The sequence below is a fragment of the Hyla sarda genome, chromosome 12, assembly GCF_029499605.1.
Source record: "Hyla sarda isolate aHylSar1 chromosome 12, aHylSar1.hap1, whole genome shotgun sequence".
Taxonomy (NCBI): domain Eukaryota; kingdom Metazoa; phylum Chordata; class Amphibia; order Anura; family Hylidae; genus Hyla; species Hyla sarda.
The window spans coordinates 1,748,315-1,773,512 of NC_079200.1; the positions used below are offsets into that span (position 1 = coordinate 1,748,315).

A 25,198-nucleotide genomic window follows, 5' to 3' on the forward strand; every position below is an offset into this window, starting at 1 on the left:
TGTGTATTCTGTGGGTTTTCACATGCTGTTCTTTGGCCCTGCTGCTGTCAGATCATTTCTATTCACTGTGCTTTCTTGTTATACATGGCCTTCTGCCCCTTGTTTGCACATGATTAGGGTTATCCTGCAAGACTACTACTATTCCCATCAGCTTCAGTCGTCTTGCGGTGAGGAGCCATTTACTTTTGTTCCCAACAGTGAGACATGCTTGTATGTATTTGTTATGTGATTGCTGGATGGTCTCCCTATTCTACCCTACCATAAGTCCTGGGGGTATCTGAGTCCTAGAAGCCATTGTTAGGACTCGGAATCCTCATAGACATGTCATGTGTGCAGGAGTTAACCTATAGGTGGATGAGAGTTCCACTTTAATACCAATGTTGAGCTAAATGACTACGACAAATATCGTTGTTTATTCAGAACATTTTATTAATGGTCCTCAGGAACTTTTAATGGGCTCAAGGTGGGAGATCATCTGATCAGCGGCCATGGAGAAGGAGGACGCCATGGTCAGACACATTGGCGCAGTCTCGTAAATCTACAAAGTGTCGGTCGTAGAGGAATCCCATAAGGGACAGTACGGTGGAGAAGAAGATGGAGAACAAGACCAAGCATGGACAATAGAGGAAAGAAGGACAAGTCTACCGGGGGTCAGAGTATTGGGGAGGGAAGAGACTCCACTAGTATGCGTCATATAAAGGTGTGAACAGGACCGGGCAGTATTGTAGCGATTCATCATGGCGGCCTTGAGGGTCTGTCCATACGGCTCGGTTCTTATGGTTGAAGGCTCCACCAGTCGGCTGCAAGACAGAAAGGAACGTAAGATGTCACAGAAATGTACGGCACAAAGTGTCTGTACATTCTCCACCATACTTTATACCACAGCTCACCAAGAGAGGAGGAGAAGAGGAGGAGGAGGAGAAGAGAGGAGAGAGGAGAGGAGAGAAGGAGAGTAGAGAGGAGAGAAGGAGAGGAGAGGAGGAGCAAAGAGAGAGGAGAGGGGAGGAGGAGAAGAGAGGGGAGGAGGAGAAGAGAGGGGAGGAGGAGAAGAGAGGGGAGGAGGAGAAGAGAGGAGAGGAGGAGGAGGAGGAGAGAGAAGGAGAGGTGGAGAAAAGAGAGGAGCGGCGGGGAGAAGAGAGGAGAGGAGGAGGAGAAGAGTAGGAGAGAAGGATAGAGGAGGAGAGAAAAGGAGAGGAGAGGAGAAGAGGAGAGAATAGAGGAGAGGAGAAGAGGAGAGAAGAGAGGAGAGAATGAGAGGAGAAGAGGAGAGGAGTAGAGAATAGAGGAGAGGAGAGGAGGAGGAGAGAGGATAGGAGAGAGGAGAGGAGAGAATAGAGGAGATAGGAGGGGAGAGGAGGGAGGAGGAGAGAGGATAGTAGAGAAGGGGGGAGGAAAGAGGATAGGAGAGGAGAGAGGAGTGAAGAGAGGAGAAAGGAGAGTGGAGAGGAGAGAGGAATGTGGTAGGGGTGCGCGCAGGTATAGGATCGTGGTGAGTTAATATGTCCAGATAATATGTCCAGTGTAATATACCCATGTAATATGCCCTGTGTAATATGACAAGGTAATATGCTAATTTAATATGCCCTGTGTAATATGCCCATGTAATATGCCCTGTGTAATATGCCCTGTGTAATATGACCATGTTATATGCCCTGTGTAATATGCCCTGTGCAATATGCCCTGTGTAATATGACCAGGTAATATACCCAGGTAATATGCCCATGTAATATACCCTGTGTAATATGACAAGGTAATATGCCCATGTAATATGCCCTGTGTGATATCCCCTGTGTAATATGCCCTGTGCAATATGCCCTGTGTAATATGACCAGGTAATATGCCCATGTAATATGCCCTGTGTAATATGACCAGGTAATATACCCAGGTAATATGCCCATGTAATATACCCTGTGTAATATGACAGTGTAATATGCCCATTTAATATGCCCTGTGTAATATCACCAGGTAATATGCCCATTTAATATGCCCTGCGTAATATGCCCAGGTAATATACCCAGGTGATATGTCCAGGTAATATGGCCGTGTAATATGACCAGGTGATATGCTCAGGTAATATGCCCGGGCAATTTGCTCAGGTAATATGTCCATGTATTATGCCATGTGTAATATGTCCATGTAACATTCCCAGGTAATATGCCCCGTGTAATATGCCCAGGTAATATGCCCGGGTAATATGCTAAGGTTATATATCCATGTAATATGCCCATGTAATATGCCCATGTAATATGCCCTGTGTAATATGATAAGGTAATATGTCCGTTTAATATGCCCTGTGTAATATGCCCATGTAATATGCCCAGGTAAAATGCCCGTGTAATATGTCCATGTAATATGCCCGTGTAATATGCCCAGGTAATATGCCTGTGTAATATGCCCGTATAATCTGCTCAGGTAATATGCCCATGAAATATGTCCATGTAATATGCCCGTGTAATATGCCCAGGTAATATGCCCATGTAATATGCCCTGTGTAATATACCCTGTGTAATATGACCAGGTAATAAGCCCATGTAATATACCCTGTGTAATATGCCCAGGTAATGTTCTCATGTAATATGCCCATGTAATATGTCCGTGTAATATGCCCAGGTAATATGCCCATGTAATATGTCCGTGTAATATGCCCAGGTAATATGCCCATGTAATATGTCCGTGTAATATGCCCTGTGTAATATGCCCAGGTAATATGCCCAGGTAATATTCTCATGTAATATGCCCGTGTAAAATGCCCTGTGTAATATGACCATGTAATATGCCCTGTGTAATATAGCCTGTGTAATATGATCAGGTAATATACCCAGATAATATGCCCATGTAATATGCCCTGTGTAATATGACAAGGTAATATGCCCATTTAATATGCCCAGGTAATATACCAAAGTGATATGTCCAGGTAATATGACCAGGTAATATGCCCTGTGCAATATGCCCAGGTAATATGCCCATGTAATATGACCAGGTGATATGCTCAGGTAATATGCCCATGTATTATGCCATGTGTAATATGTCCAGGTAATATGGCCAGATAACATGACCAGGTAACATGCCCGTGTAATATGCCCAGGTAATATACCCAGTTAATATGCCCGGGTAATATGCTAAGGTTATATACCCATGTAATATGTCCATGTAATATGCCCGTGTAATATGATAAGGTAATATGTCCGTGTAATATGCCCAGGTAAAATGCCTGTGTAATGTGCCCGTGTAATATACCATTGTAATATGCCCCGTGTAATATGCCCAGGTAATATGCCCATGTAATATTCTCATGTAATATGCCCGTGTAATATGCCTTGTGTAATATGCCCGTGTAATATGTCGTGTAATATGCCCGTGTAATATGTCCGTGTAATATGTCTGTGTAATATGTCTGTGTAATATGTCTGTGTAATATGCCTGTGTAATATGCCCGTGGAATATGCCCGTGTAATATGCCCGTGTAACATACCCGTGTAATATGCCCATGTAATATACCCGTGTAATATGCCCATGTAATATACCAGTGTAATATGCCAGTGTAATATGCCCGTGTAATATTCCCGTGTAATATTCCCGTGTAATATGCCCATGTAATATGCCCATGTAATATGCCCGTGTAACATACCTGTGTAATATGCCCATGTAATATACCAGTGTAATATGCCAGTGTAATATGCCCGTGTAATATGACAGTGTAATATGCCCATTTAATATGCCCTGTGTAATATGCCCAGGTAATATACCCAGGTGATATGTCCAGGTAATATGGCCGTGTAATATGACCAGGTGATATGCTCAGGTAATATGCCCGGGCAATTTGCTCAGGTAATATGTCCATGTATTATGCCATGTGTAATATGTCCATGTAACATTCCCAGGTAATATGCCCCGTGTAATATGCCCAGGTAATATGCCCGGGTAATATGCTAAGGTTATATATCCATGTAATATGCCCATGTAATATGCCCATGTAATATGCCCTGTGTAATATGATAAGGTAATATGTCCGTGTAATATGCCCTGTGTAATATGCCCATGTAATATGCCCAGGTAAAATGCCCGTGTAATATGTCCATGTAATATGCCCGTGTAATATGCCCAGGTAATATGCCTGTGTAATATGCCTGTGTAATATTCCCGTATAATCTGCTCAGGTAATATGCCCATGAAATATGTCCGTGTAATATGCCCAGGTAATATGCCCAGGTAATATGCCCATGTAATATGCCCTGTGTAATATACCCTGTGTAATATGACCAGGTAATATACCCAGGTAATAAGCCCATGTAATATACCCTGTGTAATATGCCCAGGTAATGTTCTCATGTAATATGCCCATGTAATATGTCCGTGTAATATGCCCAGGTAATATGCCCATGTAATATGTCCGTGTAATATGCCCAGGTAATATGCCCATGTAATATGTCCGTGTAATATGCCCTGTGTAATATGCCCAGGTAATATGCCCAGGTAATATTCTCATGTAATATGTCCGTGTAAAATGCCCTGTGTAATATGCCTGGTGTAATATGACCATGTAATATGCCCTGTGTAATATAGCCTGTGTAATATGACCAGGTAATATACCCAGATAATATGCCCATGTAATATGACCTGTGTAATATGACAAGGTAATATGCCCATTTAATTTCCCAGGTAATATACCCAAGTGATATGTCCAGGTAATATGACCAGGTAATATGCCCTGTGCAATATGCCCAGGTAATATGCCCGTGTAATATGACCAGGTGATATGCTCAGGTAATATGCCCATGTATTATGCCATGTGTAATATGTCCAGGTAATATGGCCAGATAACATGACCAGGTACCATGCCCGTGTAATATGCCCAGGTAATATACCCAGTTAATATGCCCGGGTAATATGCTAAGGTTATATACCCATGTAATATGTCCATGTAAAATGCCCGTGTAATATGATAAGGTAATATGTCCGTGTAATATGCCCAGGTAAAATGCCTGTGTAATGTGCCCGTGTAATATACTATTGTAATATGCCCCGTGTAATATGCCCAGGTAATATTCTCATGTAATATGCCCGTGTAATATGCCCGTGTAATATGCCCGTGTAATATGCCCAAGTAATATGTCCGTGTAATATGCCCGTGTAATATGTCCGTGTAATATGTCTGTGTAATATGTCTGTGTAATATGTCTGTGTAATATGCCTGTGTAATATGCCCGTGTAATATGTCCGTGTAACATACCCGTGTAATATGCTCATGTAATATACCCGTGTAATATGCCCATGTAATATACCCGTGTAATATGCCCATGTAATATACCAGTGTAATATGCCAGTGTAATATGCCCGTGTAATATTCCCGTGTAATATTCCAGTGTAATATGCCTGTGTAATATGCCCATGTAATATGCCCATGTAATATGCCCGTGTAATATGCCCGTGTAACATACCTGTGTAATATGCCCATGTAATATACCAGTGTAATATGCCAGTGTAATATGCCCGTGTAATATGACAGTGTAATATGCCCATTTAATATGCCCTGTGTAATATGACCAGGTAATATGCCCATTTAATATGCCCTGTGTAATATGCCCAGGTAATATACCCAGGTGATATGTCCAGGTAATATGGCCGTGTAATATGACCAGGTGATATGCTCAGGTAATATGCCCGGGCAATTTGCTCAGGTAATATGTCCATGTATTATGCCATGTATAATATGTCCATGTAACATTCCCAGGTAATATGCCCCGTGTAATATGCCCAGGTAATATGCCCGGGTAATATGCTAAGGTTATATATCCATGTAATATGCCCATGTAATATGCCCTGTGTAATATGATAAGGTAATATGTCCGTGTAATATGCCCTGTGTAATATGCCCATGTAATATGCCCAGGTAAAATGCCCGTGTAATATGTCCATGTAATATGCCCGTGTAATATGCCCAGGTAATATGCCTGTGTAATATGCCTGTGTAATATGCCCGTATAATCTGCTCAGGTAATATGCCCATGAAATATGTCCGTGTAATATGCCCGTGTAATATGCCCAGGTAATATGCCCAGGTAATATGCCCATGTAATATGCCCTGTGTAATATACCCTGTGTAATATGACCAGGTAATATACCCAGGTAATAAGCCCATGTAATATACCCTGTGTAATATGCCCAGGTAATGTTCTCATGTAATATGCCCATGTAATATGCCCAGGTAATATGCCCATGTAATATGTCCGTGTAATATGCCCAGGTAATATGCCCATGTAATATGTCCGTGTAATATGCCCAGGTAATATGCCCGTGTAATATGTCCGTGTAATATGCCCAGGTAATATGCCCATGTAATATGTCCGTGTAATATGCCCTGTGTAATATGCCCAGGTAATATGCCCAGGTAATATTCTCATGTAATATGCCCGTGTAAAATGCCCTGTGTAAAATGCCCTGTGTAATATGCCTGGTGTAATATGACCATGTAATATGCCCTGTGTAATATAGCCTGTGTAATATGACCAGGTAATATACCCAGATAATATGCCCATGTAATATGCCCTGTGTAATATGACAAGGTAATATGCCCATTTAATATGCCCTGTGTAATATAGCCTGTGTAATATGACCAGGTAATATACCCAGATAATATGCCCATGTAATATGCCCTGTGTAATATGACAAGGTAATATGCCCATTTAATATGCCCAGGTAATATACCCAAGTGATATGTCCAGGTAATATGACCAGGTAATATGCCCTGTGCAATATGCCCAGGTAATATGCCCGTGTAATATGACCAGGTGATATGCTCAGGTAATATGCCCATGTATTATGCCATGTGTAATATGTCCAGGTAATATGGCCAGATAACATGACCAAGTAACATGCCCGTGTAATATGCCCAGGTAATATACCCAGTTAATATGCCCGGGTAATATGCTAAGGTTATATACCCATGTAATATGTCCATGTAATATGCCCGTGTAATATGATAAGGTAATATGTCCGTGTAATATGCCCATGTAATATGCCCGTGTAATATGCCCAGGTAAAATGCCTGTGTAATGTGCCCGTGTAATATACCATTGTAATATGCCCCGTGTAATATGCCCAGGTAATATGCCCATGTAATATTCTCATGTAATATGCCCGTGTAATATGCCTGTGTAATATGCCTTGTGTAATATGCCCGTGTAATATGCCCGTGTAATATGTCCATGTAATATGCCCGTGTAATATGTCCGTGTAATATGTCTGTGTAATATGTCTGTGTAATATACCTGTGTAATATGCCCGTGTAATATGCCCGTGTAATATGTCCGTGTAACATGCCCGTGTAACATACCCGTGTAATATGCCCATGTAATATACCCGTGTAATATGCCCATGTAATATACCCGTGTAATATGCCCATGTAATATGCCAGTGTAATATGCCAGTGTAATATGCCCGTGTAATATTCCCGTGTAATATGCCTGTGTAATATGCCCATGTAATATGCCCGTGTAACATGCCCGTGTAACATACCCGTGTAATATGCCCATGTAATATACCAGTGTAATATGCCCGTGTAATATGCCTGTGTAATATGCCCAGGTAATAAGCCAGTGTAATATGCCCATGTAATATGCCCTGTGTAATACACCCAGGTAATATGCCCAGGTAATAAGCCCGGTGTAATATGCCCTGTGTAATATGCCCAGGTAATATACCCAGGTAATATGCCCGGGTAATATGATAAGGAAATATGTCTGTGTAATATGCCCATGTAATATGCCCGTGTAATATGCCCGTGTAATATGCCCTTGTAATATGCCCCGTGTAATATGCCCAGGTAATATGCCCATGTAATATGCCCATGTAATATGCCCATGTAATATGCCTTGTGTAATATGCCCGTGTAATATGTCCGTGTAATATGTCCGTGTAATATGCCCGTGTAATATGCCCGTGTAATATGTCCGTATAATATGCCCATGTAATATGTCCGTGTAATATGCCCATATAATATACCCGTGTAATATGCCTGTGTAATATGCCCAGTGTAATATGCCCATGTAATATGCCCTGTGTAATATGCCCATGTAATATGCCCAGGTAATAAGCCCGTGTAATATGCCCATGTAATATGCCCAGGTAATAAGCCTGGTGTAATATGCCCATGTAATATGCCCTGTGTAATATGCCCAGGTAATATACCCAGGTAATATGCCCGGGTAATATGCTAAGTTTATATACCCATGTAATATGTCCGTGTAATATGATAAGGTAATATGATAAGGTAATATGTCCGTGTAATATGTCCGTGTCATATGTCCGTGTAATATGCCCGTGTAATATGCCCGTGTAATATGCCCATGTAATATGCCCATGTAATATGCCCATGTAACATACCCGTGTAATATGCCCATGTAATATACCAGTGTAATATGCCTGTGTAATATGTCCATGTAATTTGTCCTGTGTAATATGCCCATGTAATATGTCCGTGTAATATGCCCATATAATATGCCCATGTAATATGTCCGTGTAATATGCCCATATAATATACCCGTGTAATATGCCTGTGTAATATGCCTGGTGTAATATGCCCATGTAATATGCCCTGTGTAATATGCCCAGGTAATATGCTAAGGTTATATACCCATGTCATATGTCCATGTAATATGCCCGTGTAATATATGGTAATATGATAAGGTAATATGTCCGTGTAATATGCCCAGGTAAAATGCCTGTGTAATATGCCCTTGTAATATGCCCTGTGTAATATGCCCTGTGTAATATGCCCAGGTAATATGCCCAGGTAATATGCCCATGTAATATTCTCATGTAATATGCCTTGTGTAATATGCCCGTGTAATATGTCCATGTAATATGCCCGTGTAATATGCCCGTGTAATATGCCCTTCCAAGTCATCCCTTGCCTTGCCTGTCACTATGCTGCACTTTATGGAATAAATATGTTTGTTATACCACGACAATGGTGAGTGCTATTTACCTTCTTTCATTGCTGCATTAATATGCCCGTGTAACATGCCCATGTAACATGCCCATGTAATATGCCCATGTAATATGACCGTGTAATATGCCCATGTAATATGCCCGTGTAATATACCAGTGTAATATACCCGTGTAATATGCCCATGTAACATACCCGTGTAATATGCCCATGTAATATACCAGTGTAATATGCCCGTGTAATATGCCCATCAAATATGCCCGTGTAATATGTCCATGTAATATGTCCTGTGTAATATGCCCATGTAATATGTCCGTGTAATATGCCCATATAATATACCCGTGTAATATGCCCATGTAATATGTCCGTGTAATATGCCCATGTAATATGTCCGTGTAATATGCCCATGTAATATGTCCGTGTAATATGCCCATGTAATATGTCCGTGTAATATGCCCATATAATATACCCGTGTAATATGCCCATGTAATATGTCCGTGTAATATGCCCATGTAATATGTCCGTGTAATATGCCCATGTAATATGTCCGTGTAATATGCCCATATAATATACCCGTGTAATATGCCCATGTAATATGTCCGTGTAATATGCCCGTGTAATATGCCCGGTGTAATATGCCCATGTAATATGCCCTGTGTAATATGCCCATGTATTATGCCCAGGTAATAAGCCCGTGTAATATGCCCATGTAATATGCCCTGTGTAATACGCCCAGGTAATAGGCTCTGTGTAATATGCCTTTGTAATATTCCCAGGTAATATGCCCGTGTAATATGCCCGTGTAATATGCCCGTGTAATATGCCCGTGTAATATGCCCGTGTAATATGTCCGTGTAATATGTCCGTGTAATATGCCCGTGTAATATGCCCGTGTAACATGCCCATGTAACATGACCATGCAACATGCCCATGTAATATGCCCATGTAACATACCAGTGTAATATGCCCGTGTAATATGTCCATGTAATATGTCCTGTGTAATATGCCCATGTAATATGTCCGTGTAATATGCCCGTGTAATATGCCCGTGTAATATGTCCGTGTAATATGCCCGTGTAATATGCCCGGTGTAATATGCCCATGTAATATGCCCTGTGTAATATGCCCAGGTAATATGCCCGTGTAATATGCCCTGTGTAATATGCCCTGTGTAATATGCCTTTGTAATATTCCCAGGTAATATGCCCGTGTAATATGCCCATGTAATATGCCCAGGTAATATGCCCATGTAATATGCCCGTGTAATATGCCCAGGTAATATGCCCATGTAATATGCCCATGTAATATGCCCATGTAATATGCCCTGTGTAATATGCCCATGTAATATGCCCTGTGTAATATGCCCAGGTAATTTCCTTTATAAACCGATAAAGACGCCCAAGACCGACATATTTATTATGGAAACCTGCAAAAAACAACTTCAAAAACCGGTGACGCTGCTGTTTACACTGGAGCCCGGGCCGGACATGACCGTCATGTGATGCAGTGGTCCGGTGAGTCTGTGACGCTGCTGTTTACAACGGAGCCCGGGCCGGACATGACCGTCATGTGATGCAGTGGTCCGGTGAGTCTGTGACGCTGCTGTTTACAACGGATCCCGGGCCGGACATGACCGCCATGTGATGCAGTGGTCCGGTGAGTCTGTGACGCTGCTGTTTACAACGGAGCCCGGGCCGGACATGACCGTCATGTGACGCAGTGGTCCGGTGAGTCTGTGACGCTGCTGTTTACACTGGAGCCTGGGCTGGACATGACCTTCACGTGACCCAGTGGTCCGGGGAGTCAGTGACGCTGCTGTTTACACCGGAGTCCGGGCCGGACATGACCTTCACGTGATGCAGTGGTCCGGTGAGTCAGTGACGCTGCTGTTTACACTGGAGCCCGGGCCGGACATGACCTTCATGTGACGCAGTGGTCCGGTGAGTCTGTGACGCTGCTGTTTACACCGGAGCACAGGCCGGACATGACCTTCAAGTGACGCAGTGGTCCGGTGAGTCGGTGACGCCGCTGTTTACACTGGAGCCCGGGCCGGACATGACCTTCACGTGATGCAGTGGTCCGGGGAGTCGGTGACGCTGATGTTTACACTGGAGCCCGGGCCGGACATGACCTTCACGTGACGCAGTGGTCCGGGGAGTCGGTGACGCCGCTGTTTACACTGGAGCCCGGGCCGGACATGACCTTCACGTGACGCAGTGGTCCGGGGAGTCGGTGATGCTGATGTTTACACTGGAGCCCGGGCCGGACATGACCTTCACGTGACGCAGTGGTCAGGTGAGTCGGTGACGCTGATGTTTACACTGGAGCCCGGGCCGGACATGACCTTGGGGTGAGTCGGTGACGTGGCCGATCGTCTCATCGCAGTGAGAATCACCGTTCTGCAGCTCGTCTTTATACCATTCTTATTACTGACGTCTGAGACATGAAAGGTGATCGGCCTTAAAGGGACGCGGTCATGTGATGAGGATGATTCAAAAAAGGGTGTGAAAAACCTGCAGGAAAAATCAGTTCCGCAGCCGACACTAGAATTTTGGGGTCATCACATCCTCCAATCGTGTAAGGGCTTCATGGAAGGACAGTGGAAGAAGCGACCATGTGATCCACTGACTTCTTATACTAGTTATTAGGGACTACCGTGCCTTTAACGCAGCCCTTCATATTGTAGTAGCATTGCGTATCTCTCTGGGATCAGGATATATTGTAGTTATACACCTCCCCTCCAGCTCTATCTGTATACTGCTGCTATCTCTATGGGATCAGGATATATAGTAGTTATACACCTCCCCTCCAGCTCTATCTGTATACTGCTGCTATCTCTATGAGATCAGGATATATAGTAGTTATACACCTCCCCTCCAGCTCTATCTGTATACTGCTGCTATCTCTATGGGATCAGGATATATAGTAGTTATACACCTCCCCTCCAGTTCTATCTGTATACTGCTGCTATCTCTATGGGATCAGGATATATAGTAGTTATACACCTCCCCTCCAGCTCTATCTGTATACTGCTGCTATCTCTATGGGATCAGGATATATAGTAGTTATACACCTCCTCTACAGTTCTATCTGTATACTGCTCCTATCTCTATGGGATCTCAGGATATATAGTAATTATACACCTCTCCTCCAGCTCTATCTGTATACTGCTGCTATCTCTATGGGATCAGGATATATAGTAGTTATACACCTCCTCTACAGCTCTATCTGTATACTGCTCCTATCTCTATGGGATCTCAGGATATATAGTAATTATACACCTCTCCTCCAGCTCTATCTGTATACTGCTGCTATCTCTATGGGATCAGTATATATAGTAGCTATACACATCCCCTTAGCTCTATCTGTATACTGCTGCTATCTCTATGGGATCAGTATATATAGTAGCTATACACCTCCCCTTACCTCTATCTGTATACTGCTGCTATCTCTATGGGATCAGTATATATAGTAGCTATACACCTCCCCTTAGCTCTATCTGTATACTGCTGCTATCTCTATGGGATCAGTATATATAGTAGCTATACACCTCCCCTTACCTCTATCTGTATACTGCTGCTATCTCTATGGTATCAGTATATATAGTAGCTATACACCTCCCCTTAGCTCTATCTGTATACTGCTGCTATCTCTATGGGATTAGTATATATAGTAGCTATACACCTCCCCTTAGCTCTATCTGTATACTGCTGCTATCTCTATGGGATCAGTATATATAGTAGCTATACACCTCCCCTTAGCTCTATCTCTATGTGGTCAGGATATATAGTAATTTTTATTTTTTTGCCTCATTTCCATTCATTGTGGCTCCAGATTCGCAGACATTTGTGACAGAACCCTAAGGAGGATGTTAATGAGAAAGGTAACATCTACAGTGGCACCGGGTGGCACCAGTGGTGACTGTTCTACCGCTATTATACATCTTCTTACTGTACCTGGAAATAACATGGTCTTCATCTGTTCTGGACTTTCAAGACAATCAATGACGGCCCGCTGGAAGGTTTTACTCTGTGCAGACTGGAGATGACTACAAAAGAGAAGGCGATGATGACAAAGCCTAACAACAACGCAACGTATCAATGAGATACAACAGAACAAGGGCAGCTGAACCATATGAAGGCCACAAATTACAGCAGAGAACTATATGAAGGTCACATCTTCTCTCTTTATATTCTATCCATAAAGCTTTTGTTATATACCCTCTTAGTTGTTATTGAGCTAATGGATGTGTGTCCTCCCCGTACAGACCTTCTTCTATAGTTGGTGGCTACGTCAAACATGACCATCAACTCCGGAGGACACAAAGCGACTTGCCCCCAGGGCCAGATTAAGGCTGCTTCAGCATGGAGCACTTCATTCTGATGGCCCCGGCCCCTACCATGAGATACAAATTATAAAGGGGACACTATGGGGGGAATTTACGAGACCAGAACAACATGTTCGGACATCACCTCTCTGCTCCCTGAAGTCTCGCGTTCACCATTAAGTCTTGTCCCCCCTTTCCTGCGCGAGACTTGAGAGGGCAGAGCGGTGATGTTGGTCCCAGGTTGCCTGAGCCGGAGTCAGAGAACATGTTATAGGGAATTATCTCAAGATATGAATTGAGAAGAATTCGGTAGCAGATTTGTATGTCTTTGCCCCTCCTGTTCAGCTGCGTCTTTATCGGTCGCCATGATGACTCCTGGGCCAGTTAGGACGTGCGGACTACTGGTTAATTGTGTCCGGCCTTAGCGTCCACACCCTTGGTTAGATTATTTAAAGGAGTACTCCGCCCCTAGACATCTTATAGGGGATAAGATGTCTGATCGTGGAGGTCCTGCTGTGGGAACCCCGCAATCTCCCTGCTGCACCCGGCGTTCATTTGAAGCGTCTGGTGCAGCGCCAGAGGCTTGTGACGTCATGCTCATGCCCCACTCGTGACGTCATGGCCACGCTCCCTCAATGCAAGTCTATGGAAGGTGGCGTGACGGATGTCACGCCCCCTCCCATAGACTTGCATTGAGGGGGCGTGGCCGTAACTTCACGAGCAGGGCATGACCGTGACATCACGAGCCTCTGCCCCGCATCGCCAATCATCCGGCACAGAGCGAAGTTCGCTCCGTGCACTGGATGTCTCGGGTGCCGGGACCCACCGCGACCAGACATCTTATCCACCATCCTTTGGATAGGGGATAAGATGTCTAGGGGCGGAGTACCCCTTTAAGCTGCACCCTGTCTCCATTTTCTTGCCTGCAATATAGAATCTTTCCCTTGTCCCTGGCTCTGGTTTGTTATTCACCTGGGTATCTTATGTATATTCTTGGTTTGTTTTCCTGACAACTCTATTGCATTCTGACTCTGTACCTCATCACTCTCTCTGTTACTGACTTGGCTTGTTTGACACTAATCATATGTTTGTTTGTGCATTCCCTGTTAGTGCTTTTATTGCTGTTCTATAGTTCGTTAACACTTCTGTGCACTAACCTTTTCACTGAATTCCCTACTATGTTGTTTGCTACTCTGACTTCACCATGTCCCAGAACCTTAGCAGCATAGGGACCGGCGCCATGGTTGGGGCCACACTATTTCATGGCTGCACTTATTCTTTCCCACTATGACAAATTCATCATGTAACTGCAAAGTATCTGCAGAGTAACAATATATGATGTGACTTTTAAAAGAGCCTGTTATCACTTTCATGCTGCTGGAGTCATCGGGGTGGTCCCTAGTGACTTCCGCTCCATCGGTCTTGTTTAATAGATCTTTTCCTGTTTACACATATAGAGAGATCTAAAAATCAAGGCTGGCTGGGTGGGGGAAAAGCTGCCAAGGACGACCATTATGACTTATAGTTCAGGCAGCATGAAAGTAATCATGAGTTAGTTTGTGAAATACATACAGGATATGTTCATTGTAAAAATGGTGTAAATTATCCTTCAAAAGTAAATCCCTGTAGCACATTCATGTCACTTACCTCTTCCAAGACTCCTCGTCCCTCCATATTTCATACAGGACGTAGCCTGTTTGGGAGTGAAGATCTCGAGTGGATACACTGAAAAAGACGAGTTTAAAGTGAATGTCGCTCACAGTCAAATAAAAATACAAAAATATAGATTTTTGAGTAGAAACTGCAGCCAGGACCACTGATCTGGGTGTAGACCCTATCACCTAATCTTAGAGCTGCAGACATGCATTATCTGTTATTATGGCTAAAGGATGAGGCCAAGGCAACCAGAAACCCAGAAACCCAACAATTGACCCCCTGTGAGGGAAAAATCAATATTATTGCAGTCATATAAGGAACAAGGACAAGGTCAGATTTCATCTTGGGTGGTCAGGAAAGTCTATCCAAAGCCTTTTTTTTAAGTGGGTGTGGTCACTTATCTTCCAGGACAACATGTGATCATGTCCTCATGAAGTATATGACTGTCATGTAAGGTAGGGAACAGTGCACCCTGAATTGACCCTGGCCCCTGTCCCTACTTCTTGGACGATCCACCATAAACAGGCGATGGTCCCTACACTAAGCTAAACACTCAGAAAAAAAGAGAGGTCAGACAAGCCAGATCACTACCAAATGGGCATCGAATTAAAAAAGATCAAAGCGCTAAAAGGGAAAACCAGAAAACAAGCCACAAGATCAAAACCAGGAGAGCAGCGCAGTACAAAATCAGAAGCAGAGGCAGAACAAACACTAGAAGGAGGTCAAACCAGGAAAGTAACGTCTGGTCCAAAAGAGCAGGAAAAAATCAGGGAACTAGGATCCAGAGAAAGGACTAGTAAAGACTTTAATAGACCAAACATGGGTGTCTGTGGCCGACAGACCCCCAATTAAAGAGGAACATTACCCATCAGTCCCAGGATCATGGGCCTCCCACTAGCCATCCAGCACCTTGCTCTGTACTGATGAGGGGGCAAAACCCTAAATCCGCATCTACAGATGGGTATTCTTTCCTTCTGGGGAGATCTTTGGTATACATTCCCAGTCAGATTCCAAGGCTCCTAGTTGGAGTAAAAGCTGCCTGAGAAGGAGTGAGAGCTGCTCTGCATAGTCTTCCTTCCCTACAGGGTGCACAGTCATCTCAGGAGCATCACAAGAGGAGATCAGGTGGTTCTATCTCTGACAGAGCTCCACACCTTCTTCTGCCACGTTCACCGACCGGCAACAATGGTAAACAATACAAAAATATACAAAAACAGCGAGATAATGGCCGAGGTCACCATCAGAAGGATTTGTGCAGAATGTATAACATAATAAGCAATAAACCGGACTCAGATCCTCATTCATCTCTTGAGAACCTTCACCAGGAGTACAGTGGGAGGGGGGGGGGGAGCCAACGTAATGACTGGCATCATGACAAATACACAAACACCAGTCGTCATGGCAACTAAAAGGAATTCTTACAAGAAGATCGTCCTTTTGTGTATTACCCTTGATTATGTTCAGCACCAAGGCTGGGTAATATGTCAGACGCAAAAAAAATAATAAATAAAAAGAAAAATAAATAATAGAAGTTAAGTCTGCGAGCTCCAGGTTACAGCAGATCCCTCCTTACAAGGCCAGACGCCTAGTACCAGATCCCCTCCTTACAAGGCCAGACACCTAGTACCAGATCCCCTCCCTACTAGGCCGGACGCCTAGTACCAGATCCCCTCCTTACAAGGCCAGACGCCTAGTACCAGATCCCCTCCTTACAAGGCCAGACGCCTAGTACCAGATCCCCTCCTTACATGGCCAGACGCCTAGTACCAGATCCCCTCCTTACAAGGCCAGACACCTAGTACCAGATCCCCTCCCTACTAGGCCGGACGCCTAGTACCAGATCCCCTCCTTACAAGGCCAGACGCCTAGTACCAGATCCCCTCCTTACATGGCCAGACGCTTAGTACCAGATCCCCTCCTTACAAGGCCAGATGCCTAGTAACAGATCCCCTCCCTACTAGGTCAGACGCCTAGTACCAGATCCTCATACTGCCAACCACTCTGTCCCCCATATATAATATGAAATCAAAGGCGAATGACCAGGGAGTCAGGAGTTTGTCTGGCGCAGAGAGGAACCATCAGACAGCCAGGTAAAATCAATGGATTTATTAGATGCAACGCGTTTCGCTGCGCATGCGCAGCTTCATCAGGCATGACAAAGGGAGGCTGGTAACAGGTATATATACCTCCAGGAATTAACCATTAGAGTGCTTTTTGAAAAGAATTGTTACATAGAGTTACATATCTATATGACAATATATAAAAAAGATACATAAATACATATAAACAGAAATCACAAAAGTAGTAATAAGACAGCAATATGAAAGCAAAATACAATCCTATAAATATAAATATATATAACATGATTATAATTATCGCATGTGATGTGAATATGACACCAAAACGACTCAAGAAATCGCTCCGCTAAATCGCCGGTGCGACACTCAACAACACAAGTTGGATATTATTTCAAAAAATATATATATGGTATAAAGAGTCATGTCAATTGATTCAAAAGATAGAAAAATTATTATTTAATTGTATATCGCTACCTTATTAAAAAATAATAAAAAATAAGTGACAGTGCGATAAACCAAACCGCAACTGATCAGAGGGGAATGTATGAACACTACTTAGAGAATAAGATAAACTCTATTAACTAATGCGGTATTGGGTATAGCAACCGGCGAAAACGCAGGGTGTGAATATTCGTACAAGAATCCGGATTAACAAACAATAAAGGAATTAAAAATACAAAAATGTTTATATGTAAAAAAGAAAGGGAAATCAACAAAACTTAGATAATAAAACCTAAAAAATGAATAAATAAATACACCGTGGGGCGCTCCAGGGTGAACAGTACAGAAGGAGCAAGGCAAAATCAAGACATGATGTTTTCAAAATTAATCCATATGGAACGATGGGAAATTTTTAAATCCCAAATTATCAAATTATTTAACTGTATCAATACATTCATTAAAACCTTGAGGGTGCAAAGTATGTAGTTTGTGAATCCAAAAGGATTCGCGATTATTAAGTCTTTGTATTCTATTGGGTAAATGAATGGGGATAGTTTCTAAAATAATTAATTTTAGAGTTTCAGTGTTTTTTTGATGATAGAGAGTGAAATGACGGGAGAGACTATGCAACAAAAAACCATGTTTTATGTTCCATCTGTGTTTGTTCATCCTGGAGCGCACCGTTTGTGTGGTGCGGCCAACATATTGGCGATCGCAACCACAGGTTAATAAATAAATAGCGGTGTCACAATTTAATGAATCCTTAATTTTGAATGTTTGTTGTGTAAAAAAGGAAGAAAAGGTATCAGTTTGAATAATCCATTCGCAACAGAGACAGCGACTTTTTTTGCAAGGAAAACAATATGGTTTAATAGAACAGGAATTCTGTGGTATACGATATTCGGAAAATCTGCTAGGGGCTAATAAATTGCTGAGATTTTTGGAACGTCTGTAGGTGACATTAGGGACTGGGGGAATTAGTTGGTTTAAAATTTTATCATTTTGAATAATGGGCCAATTTTTAGTTAATATTTTTCTAATATTAGATGCCTCAATATTGAAATTCGTAACAAAATTGTATCTAAAGGGGTTAGGAAGCTGATTAGAGCTGGATTTTTTAGAAGTAGGTGTAACCAAATCAGATTGTTTTTTATCTTTTACCTTCAGATATGCCTTAGTAAGAAGCGATTTGGGATAGCCCTTTTGTATAAAGCGTTGTTTTAAAACCTCAGCTTGAGAGATAAAATCTAAATCAGAGGTGCAATTTCTACGAATTCGTAAATATTGGCCGAAAGGCACCCCTCTTAGCCAGCTTGGATAATGTGCACTGTCGAACTGTAAAAAACTATTAATATCGACAGATTTGAAAAAAGTCTTCGTCGAAATAGTGCCATCGGCTGTTTTATGGATGTCAAGGTCTAAAAATTGGATGGAATTTTCTGCATAATGCATAGTAAATTTAATACCCCATGTGTTAGTGTTCAACTCTTGGACAAAGAGGTCAGCTTCATGTTTGGTACCTACCCAGATCAAAAAAAGGTCGTCTATATAACGACGAAAGAAAAAAACGGACTTAAAGAACAGGGACTGTGCCATGACAAGGGACTCGAATCGCCCCATGAACAAATTAGCGTAACTAGGGGCGAATCGAGTCCCCATGGCACAGCCCCTACTCTGCCGATAAATGGTATGATTGAATTCGAAAACATTATTAAGAAGAATAAATCTAATGGACTCTAGTAAAAATTCTGACTGGCTGGGGTTAAGTGAAGGGTCTTCTTGTAAAAAATGTTTAATTGCCGGAACACCTAAATCAGTGGAGATGTTAGAATAAAGGGAGCACACATCCAGAGTAAGAAAACTATAATAAGGGGGTAAGGATAGGGCATGTAATTCCGAAATAAGTTGAGCTGAATCTCTCAAATAAGATGGTAATTGTAAAACAAAAGGTTGAAGAAATAGATCTATAAAGTGAGAAAGGTTTGCAGTAATCGAACCAATACCTGAAATAATGGGTCTACCAGGGGGGTTGGTTAGACATTTATGTAATTTGGGTAAATAATAAAAAATAGGTAAATTATAATTTTTAATATTGAGAAATGTGTGCTCCCTTTTATCCAACAATTGTTTTTCTGTAGCTCCACCTATAAGCAAACAATATTGTGAAAAAATATGAGGGGAAGGGTCATAAGGAAGCGGAGTATAATATTCAAGGTCTGATAAAATTCTAAGGGCTTCATTTTTATAATCAGCCCTATTCAAAACAGCCACCCCCCCACCTTTATCTGCAGGGCGAACAATAATAGATTTATTGTTCTGTATGGATTTAATTGCAATTCTCTCAGCAGAAGTTAAATTATCATTTTCCTTAAAAATAACAGATTTATCACATAAATTTGAAAAATCTTGCATAACCATATGATAAAAAGTCTCAAGATGGCTGCCACGATTGTGTAGAGGATAAAACGAAGATTTGGGTTTTACTGGTACATGACGAGCTGGAGTCATGTCAACTAGTGTGGTAACAGGAATTGAAATATTATCAATATTAGAATTACAAACTCCCGAATTCGAAATTTGGGGGGTATTAGTAGTTTGATGGTCCGATCTATTCTGGATAAAGAAATGACGGCTCAATGTTAATCTACGAATAAAATCGTTTAAATCTAAAAATAACTGAAAATCGTTTGGACGTGCAGCAGGACAAAAAGACAGTCCTTTCGCGAGTAAATTCGTTTCATTTTCGGAAAGTATATAGTTAGATAGATTGAAAATTTTTATAGTTTCTTTTTTTGTTATTAATTTTTCTGTCTTTGGGATAATTGTAGAGGTGGGTTGGCGTTTTCTCTGACCTCCTCTGCAACAGAGAAAACGCCAACCCACCTCTACAATTATCCCAAAGACAGAAAAATTAATAACAAAAAAAGAAACTATAAAAATTTTTAATTTATCTAACTATATACTTTCCGAAAATGAAACGAATTTACTCGCGAAAGGACTGTCTTTTTGTCCTGCTGCACGTCCGAACGATTTTCAGTTATTTTTAGATTTAAACGATTTTATTCGTAGATTAACATTGAGCCGTCATTTCTTTATCCAGAATAGATCGGACCACCAAACTACTAATACCCCCCAAATTTCGAATTCGGGAGTTTGTAATTCTAATATTGATAATATTTCAATTCCTGTTACCACACTAGTTGACATGACTCCAGCTCGTCATGTACCAGTAAAACCCAAATCTTCGTTTTATCCTCTACACAATCGTGGCAGCCATCTTGAGACTTTTTATCATATGGTTATGCAAGATTTTTCAAATTTATGTGATAAATCTGTTATTTTTAAGGAAAATTATAATTTAACTTCTGCTGAGAGAATTGCAATTAAATCCATACAGAACAATAAATCTATTATTGTTCGCCCTGCAGATAAAGGTGGGGGGGTGGCTGTTTTGAATAGGGCTGATTATAAAAATGAAGCCCTTAGAATTTTATAAGACCTTGAATATTATACTCCGCTTCCTTATGACCCTTCCCCTCATATTTTTTCACAATATTGTTTGCTTATAGGTGGAGCTACAGAAAAACAATTGTTGGATAAAAGGGAGCACACATTTCTCAATATTAAAAATTATAATTTACCTATTTTTTATTATTTACCCAAATTACATAAATGTCTAACCAACCCCCCTGGTAGACCCATTATTTCAGGTATTGGTTCGATTACTGCAAACCTTTCTCACTTTATAGATCTATTTCTTCAACCTTTTGTTTTACAATTACCATCTTATTTGAGAGATTCAGCTCAACTTATTTCGGAATTACATGCCCTATCCTTACCCCCTTATTATAGTTTTCTTACTCTGGATGTGTGCTCCCTTTATTCTAACATCTCCACTGATTTAGGTGTTCCGGCAATTAAACATTTTTTACAAGAAGACCCTTCACTTAACCCCAGCCAGTCAGAATTTTTACTAGAGTCCATTAGATTTATTCTTCTTAATAATGTTTTCGAATTCAATCATACCATTTATCGGCAGAGTAGGGGCTGTGCCATGGGGACTCGATTCGCCCCTAGTTACGCTAATTTGTTCATGGGGCGATTCGAGTCCCTTGTCATGGCACAGTCCCTGTTCTTTAAGTCCGTTTTTTTCTTTCGTCGTTATATAGACGACCTTTTTTTGATCTGGGTAGGTACCAAACATGAAGCTGACCTCTTTGTCCAAGAGTTGAACACTAACACATGGGGTATTAAATTTACTATGCATTATGCAGAAAATTCCATCCAATTTTTAGACCTTGACATCCATAAAACAGCCGATGGCACTATTTCGACGAAGACTTTTTTCAAATCTGTCGATATTAATAGTTTTTTACAGTTCGACAGTGCACATTATCCAAGCTGGCTAAGAGGGGTGCCTTTCGGCCAATATTTACGAATTCGTAGAAATTGCACCTCTGATTTAGATTTTATCTCTCAAGCTGAGGTTTTAAAACAACGCTTTATACAAAAGGGCTATCCCAAATCGCTTCTTACTAAGGCATATCTGAAGGTGAAAGATAAAAAAACAATCTGATTTGGTTACACCTACTTCTAAAAAATCCAGCTCTAATCAGCTTCCTAACCCCTTTAGATACAATTTTGTTACGAATTTCAATATTGAGGCATCTAATATTAGAAAAATATTAACTAAAAATTGGCCCATTATTCAAAATGATAAAATTTTAAACCAACTAATTCCCCCAGTCCCTAATGTCACCTACAGACGTTCCAAAAATCTCAGCAATTTATTAGCCCCTAGCAGATTTTCCGAATATCGTATACCACAGAATTCCTGTTCTATTAAACCATATTGTTTTCCTTGCAAAAAAAGTCGCTGTCTCTGTTGCGAATGGATTATTCAAACTGATACCTTTTCTTCCTTTTTTACACAACAAACATTCAAAATTAAGGATTCATTAAATTGTGACACCGCTATTTATTTATTAACCTGTGGTTGCGATCGCCAATATGTTGGCCGCACCACACAAACGGTGCGCTCCAGGATGAACAAACACAGATGGAACATAAAACATGGTTTTTTGTTGCATAGTCTCTCCCGTCATTTCACTCTCTATCATCAAAAAAACACTGAAACTCTAAAATTAATTATTTTAGAAACTATCCCCATTCATTTACCTAATAGAATACAAAGACTTAATAATCGCGAATCCTTTTGGATTCACAAACTACATACTTTGCACCCTCAAGGTTTTAATGAATGTATTGATACAGTTAAATAATTTGATAATTTGGGATTTAAAAATTTCCCATCGTTCCATATGGATTAATTTTGAAAACATCATGTCTTGATTTTGCCTTGCTCCTTCTGTACTGTTCACCCTGGAGCGCCCCACGGTGTATTTATTTATTCATTTTTTAGGTTTTATTATCTAAGTTTTGTTGATTTCCCTTTCTTTTTTACATATAAACATTTTTGTATTTTTAATTCCTTTATTGTTTGTTAATCCGGATTCTTGTACGAATATTCACACCCTGCGTTTTCGCCGGTTGCTATACCCAATACCGCATTAGTTAATAGAGTTTATCTTATTCTCTAAGTAGTGTTCATACATTCCCCTCTGATCAGTTGCGGTTTGGTTTATCGCACTGTCACTTATTTTTTATTATTTTTTAATAAGGTAGCGATATACAATTAAATAATAATTTTTCTATCTTTTGAACCAATTGACATGACTCTTTATACCATATATATATTTTTTGAAATAATATCCAACTTGTGTTGTTGAGTGTCGCACCGGCGATTTAGCGGAGCGATTTCTTGAGTCGTTTTGGTGTCATATTGACATCACATGCGATAATTATAATCATGTTATATATATTTATATTTATAGGATTGTATTTTGCTTTCATATTGCTGTCTTATTACTACTTTTGTGATTTCTGTTTATATGTATTTATGTATCTTTTTTATATATTGTCATATAGATATGTAACTCTATGTAACAATTCTTTTCAAAAAGCACTCTAATGGTTAATTTCTGGAGGTATATATACCTGTTACCAGCCTCCCTTTGTCATGCCTGATGAAGCTGCGCATGCGCAGCGAAACGCGTTGCATCTAATAAATCCATTGATTTTACCTGGCTGTCTGATGGTTCCTCTCTGCGCCAGACAAACTCCTGACTCCCTGGTCATTCGCCTTTGATTTCATACCTATCCAGGAGGGCTGCAGTGGACCTGCCTTCATATCTTTTCTGCTTCTAACCTTGTTGTGTGTGGGCGCACAACCAACTTTGGTAAGCGGCTTGGGAATTACCTTCCCCTACCCCCACCTGCAAGATCTACTGATCCCGCACATGAGGCGCCTTCCTTCCTTTCTCCATATATAATATGGTCACATACTGCGCTCCCTAAATATAATTCTAAATGACCCAAAATGAGGGCTTAAACACATAGACAATATGTTAATTCAGTGTCCAATACAAACAAATTCAATAAATACCTTCAATAAATGCTTTTTCTAAGGCTCTAGGGCAACAAAGATCCAGCAGGGAAGTGTAGGAGGAGGAATTTATCAATGAGCCACAGGTGCTACTTCACTAATGGGCGCACTTGCCCTTTAAATCTTAAAGCTCCAGCGCGCGCCCTGGACAGGGACGCACACGCCAGAGCAGAGAGGCCGAGGCAGGAGAAGCACCAGGTGAGTGACGGGCTGGGATTCGCATGTGGGCGCCCCGCCGGCAGCAGAAGGTAATGGGACCATGCACTTATGGCCAGTGTGTGCGGCCTGAGCACATAACGTAACAGACCCGGAGGCCATGCCCTGCGTTAGCCGACACGCCCCCTCCCATAGACATGAATGGAGGGGGTGTGGCAAGCAAAAATTCTGTCGTGTTAATAGACCCAAAAGGATAACTTACTCCGGATCCTTCCACCAAGTATGGATCCATAGGGTCACTCCTATATAACATACCACCCATTACACACAAATCCCTTACTGCCAGGCAGAGAGACACCTCTAGGTGGTTTCCCGGGAGTGGTTTGGATACACTGCAGTTGCCTATTTATATAATTATTGGCCAATGGAAGAACAGAATAAAAAAATATATATAATAATAGATGACACCGGTATGTCTGTCATTGAGACCACCATCTTTGTGGACACTGAGCATGCGCCACCAAGTGATGAGGAGGTGGGTCCACCCACATCATCCCGCAGGCAAAGTGATGAAGCGGCATTTCCACTGGCACCACTGTGTCACAGAGATGGGATGGCGCATGATCAGTGTAAAACGGCCCTGGAAGAAAAGATAGGTGCGCAAACCCATTCTGGCATTGTAATAAAAGTGCATAATTGTTGCACCAGAGGATCCTGGGCATAGACTATAATACTGCTATACCCTGTGCTTCTAAAAATAATACTGCCACACACTGTACACCTGAATATAATACTACCACACTATTCCCCTGAATATAATACTGCCACACACTGTACCCTCTGAATATAATCCTACCACACACTGTATCCTCTGAATATAATACTGCCACACATTTTACCCTCTGAATATAATACTGCCACACACTGTGCCCCTGAATATAATACTGCCACACACTGTGCCCTCTGAATATAATACTGCCACACACTGTGCCCTCTGAATATAATACTGACACTCACTGTACCCTCTGAATATAATACTGACACACACTGTGCCCTTCAATATAATACTGCCACACACTGTATCCTCT

The 25,198-nt window shown here is 41.5% G+C and overlaps 1 protein-coding gene across 2 annotated transcripts in view; it reads right to left on the minus strand.

The window, feature by feature from the left end:
• Positions 1-408: 408 nt before the first annotated feature.
• LOC130296987 (N-terminal EF-hand calcium-binding protein 1-like) overlaps positions 409-25,198 on the minus strand; it is a 128,660-nt gene continuing 103,870 nt past the window's right edge. For both annotated transcript variants that reach the window (XM_056549113.1, XM_056549114.1), the window contains exons 11-13: positions 14,922-14,999; positions 12,904-12,995; positions 409-800 (exon numbers count right to left, since the gene is read on the minus strand). In XM_056549113.1, coding sequence (XP_056405088.1) covers positions 775-800; positions 12,904-12,995; positions 14,922-14,999 — 196 coding nt within the window. In that variant the 3' untranslated portion in view covers positions 409-774. The remainder of the gene's footprint in view (positions 801-12,903; positions 12,996-14,921; positions 15,000-25,198) is intronic.